Source organism: Microtus ochrogaster, unplaced genomic scaffold, assembly GCF_000317375.1.
Source record: "Microtus ochrogaster isolate Prairie Vole_2 unplaced genomic scaffold, MicOch1.0 UNK8, whole genome shotgun sequence".
Classification (NCBI taxonomy): domain Eukaryota; kingdom Metazoa; phylum Chordata; class Mammalia; order Rodentia; family Cricetidae; genus Microtus; species Microtus ochrogaster.
Window position 1 is genome coordinate 867,961 of NW_004949106.1, and position 3,736 is coordinate 871,696.

General features: G+C 42.4%; 1 protein-coding gene across 1 annotated transcript in view; it reads left to right on the top strand.

Moving 5' to 3' along the window:
• Window positions 1–3,736, top strand: part of C2cd6 (C2 calcium dependent domain containing 6) — an 83,292-nt gene that overhangs the window by 25,406 nt on the left and 54,150 nt on the right. The window contains exons 5-7 of the mRNA XM_026788832.1: window positions 1,010–1,135; window positions 2,290–2,334; window positions 3,530–3,598. Coding sequence (XP_026644633.1) covers window positions 1,010–1,135; window positions 2,290–2,334; window positions 3,530–3,598 — 240 coding nt within the window. The remainder of the gene's footprint in view (window positions 1–1,009; window positions 1,136–2,289; window positions 2,335–3,529; window positions 3,599–3,736) is intronic.

The window sequence follows — 3,736 nt, forward strand, 5'->3', positions numbered from 1 at the left end:
ATCCCCGTTATGAGAGAGCATTGGTCTTTGTAAACCTGGCATTCTGTGATCAACATGGTGATCTCCGGTCCCATATCTTTTTTTTTTTTTCCTGGAAACAACACAGTTTCATTCTTGTGTGACTGAATAAAACTTTGCTGTGTACGCATGCTACAGTTCTGACAACGTTTCAGCCCGTTCCTGGGCTCCCAGCCACAATCAGCACAGATGTGGAGGCTAGCTCTATGATGTGCTGACTTGGATTCTTTGATATCAGCACTGGTGTAACTGGACCAGGTGGTAGCAAACATGTTGGCGGGTTTCTGCATTCCCGCCAGTAGGGTCTTAGCCCGAATCCCCCTGAGTTTGGGCTTTTCTGCAGGAGAGCTTTTCTAAGTGGCGTGAGATTGAATCCATGTTGTTTTGGTTTGCAGTCCCGGAGGGCTAAAAATGTTGAGCATTTCTTCTGCACACAGGTATTCATTTTTGCTCCAGCACTGTTTGGCGAACTGTCTTTTCTCCAATGTATATTTTTTTGTGGAAAATCAAGTAGCTGTGTGGCCTTCTGTCTGGGCCCTATATTTGATTCCACTGATCAAGGCTTATTTTGTTCTAGGGCCATGCTGTCTTTGTGACTATGGCTCTGTTAGGATAATTTGAAATCGAGCATTATGATAGCTCTAGCCTTGTTGCTTCTGCTTAATATACCTGAATCACACTTCGTCTTTATACGTGACTTCAGTAGAGTGTTGTGGGCGCCTTTTTAATGAAGAGTTAAAAGGACAATTTGGGCAGTAGATGATTCAAAAGATCATAATTAATGTTAGACATAAACAAGTCCTGATTTTGTTGACCTTAGAATATGTAGAATGACAAACTTAGAAAGTCACAAGACTAACATGCATAAAACTGATAATTGGCGATGCCCATGATAATATATATATTGCCTTACAAAGGTATTTATTTGGAAGTTACGTCTGAAATCCTGGCCTGAAATTTAATACTTCCTTTCATACATTTTGGCATTGAGGTTCCCAGACGTCAAGATGATGAGAGGAATAATATTTTTTTGGAGCTAATGCAAGATGGAGGAAGTACAGAGAGACCCGCCCTTTCCTTGGGCGGTGTTGAAGCACATCTTTACGAAATAATCCAGGTATGTATAAAAATATACATTTTTCCCCCCAGCTACATGGGGACCCATACCTGTAATCCCAGTACTTGCGGGGGGGTGGGGTGGGGTGGGAGGTACAGACAAGACAGTTATGAGTTCAAAGTCATCCTTGGCCTCACAGTGACTTCAAGGCCAACCTGGGCTATGTGAGACGTAGTCTCAAAAAAGACCAAAACAAATAAAAAAACAAAAAGTAAAAAAAGTACTTTTTTTAAAAAATCTTGGTGCCATACAGTCTAGTTGGTGTTCTTCATTGTGGCTCTTGGTATCTGACAGATACCTTCTGTTTACCACGTGCATAGGAACCAAAGTTCATTATAAACATACAAAAAAATTTAGGGCTGTCAGAAAGCATGGGGTTTAAAATAAGAAAACTTAGAATTCCCACACAAGAATCACGTAATTTGGGGCAACTGAGGAGAACGTGGGGGAGTCTGCATCACTTTCTGACCTTGACTGGTGTGTAGGCTTTGGGGAAGTGCCTCTGCTTTTGTGGAGCCTGTCCTGGAACTCGCTCTCGTAGACCAGGCTGGCTTTGAACCCACAGAGATCCGCCTGACTCTGTCTCCCGAGTGCTGGGATTAAAGGCGTGCGCCACCACCGCCAGGCTGTACCTGGGTGTACGGTTCTTAACTGTGAAACTGGAAGCAGTGATGATGCTCGGGAAGAAGAATAAAGCCCAGGCAGGCGTTGAATTGGGCAAGGTAACCTATAGGAGAGTGGAGATAACCACAGATGATAACCACGGATCAGGGACGGCAAAGATTCCCAGAGCCTGTCCGTGCTCTTGGGTGTGAAGGTTTTTCCACCTCTCCAGAGTTTGTTGTGGAGATTCGCTTTTAGCCAGAATGGGGTTTGATGCCCAGGAAGGGAAGTCCGCCAGCAGGAACATCTCTGCCCTTGTAACTGCTAATGTCTACATTTATTCCTGTCGTTCGCAACTGGGTTTCTCTTCAAGTGAACAGTCGTTATATTTGTATGTTAATTTAATTAAGATGAGATTGTATTTGAATGAATATTGTATTTCAGCCGACAAGCTCATGTATATTTAAAAATGGCGACCAGATTTGTATGCTACCATGCTGTAGATAAACTACAGACACGGGCGTGAATCATTCTACCTCTCTTTTTTTCAGAAAGGCTGCTTCACCGAAGTCCTGCAGATGAAGCACAGAAACTCGGTAAGAGCCGTGCCGGCCTTCCTCAGATTACCCATGTGTGGTATCTAGCAGTGCAGAGAATTTACAATGATGGCTCACTGCCTAATTTTTAAGATTATTTCACTACATTAACCATAGCTATATGTGTAATAGAGAAATTATCACATTTGCTCACAAATTCTTCATTTTTTAATATAAAATTTTGGCATCTTGTTTTTTCGGACTCAACTTAGCTTTTTTATATTTTTTATAATTTTAAAAATTATAATATAAAGTCACTCCCCCTTTCCATTTCCTCCCTCCAACTCCTTCCACGCACACCTCCCCCCCCTTGCTCTTTCTTAAATTCATGGTCTCTTTCTTTAATTGTTACATCTATACATATGTAAATAATTTGATCCTATAAGTAAATGGTGAGAGAGAGGCTTAGAAACCACTGGACGAGACTGTAAAATTGTCAGCGGCTGCTGTCCATGCGTGGACCAAGTCTCTGAAAAAGTGTTGGCAGTCTCTGATTCTGAATGCACCTAAATGTTAGTGATTTTATCCGATGATCAGCCGGAGCTGCTCCTGCTGTCCCCTGTCCAGAACGGGGTTGAGGGACATATATAAAGCCACAGAGCAGGGGCCTCTTTTTTCCCTTCACACACGGCCAACCTGGCTTCAGAGGTGAGGTTGCATATCTCAATCTTCATGCGATCTGGGGTAGATAGGAAAGGCCTGTGAGTAAATCATTTGACCTATAAACATATATAAAATACAGACCTTACTCGGGAGGTGGTAGCGCACGCCTTTAATCCCAACACTCGGGAGGCAGAGGCAGGCGGATCTCTGTGAGTTCGAGGCCAGCCTGGTCTACAAGAGCTAGTTCCAGGACAGCCAGGGCTGTGACACAGAGAAACCCTGTCTTCAACTCCTCCCTCAACAAAAAACAAAATATGTACATATAAGTCAATATCTTATGGTAATCCTACTAATAATTCTAAATTAAAATTTTATACATTTGATCACTAGCCTTGTGTTAAGGCGAAAGACTTGTAACGTTCTTGGAACTGAACAGAACTCTGTTGGAGTTCTCTATGTACGTGAAGCTTTGGTTTTTTTTTTTGTTTTTTTTTTTTTTTACCCAGAAGGGTCACTGTAGGCTTTTCTAAAGTGTATGTTTATGACCTTGTCATGTCGGGTCACTTCTCTAACAACAGCGTTCTGCTTCCAGTCTATCTGCAGGGTGGAGGTGGAGTTCATGTTTTCCTATGGAACCTTTGGCTATGGATTTTCACATCAGGTTAGTTCCCTTTTTTAAAGAAATGTCTTCTGTTTGAGCACATCGATCACGCCTTACGAGAAGCGGTTATTTCTGGAAGTTATGTTTGGCGGCCATAGCTAATGAGTATAACGTTAGAAGTAGGTCTTGTGTCCAGTA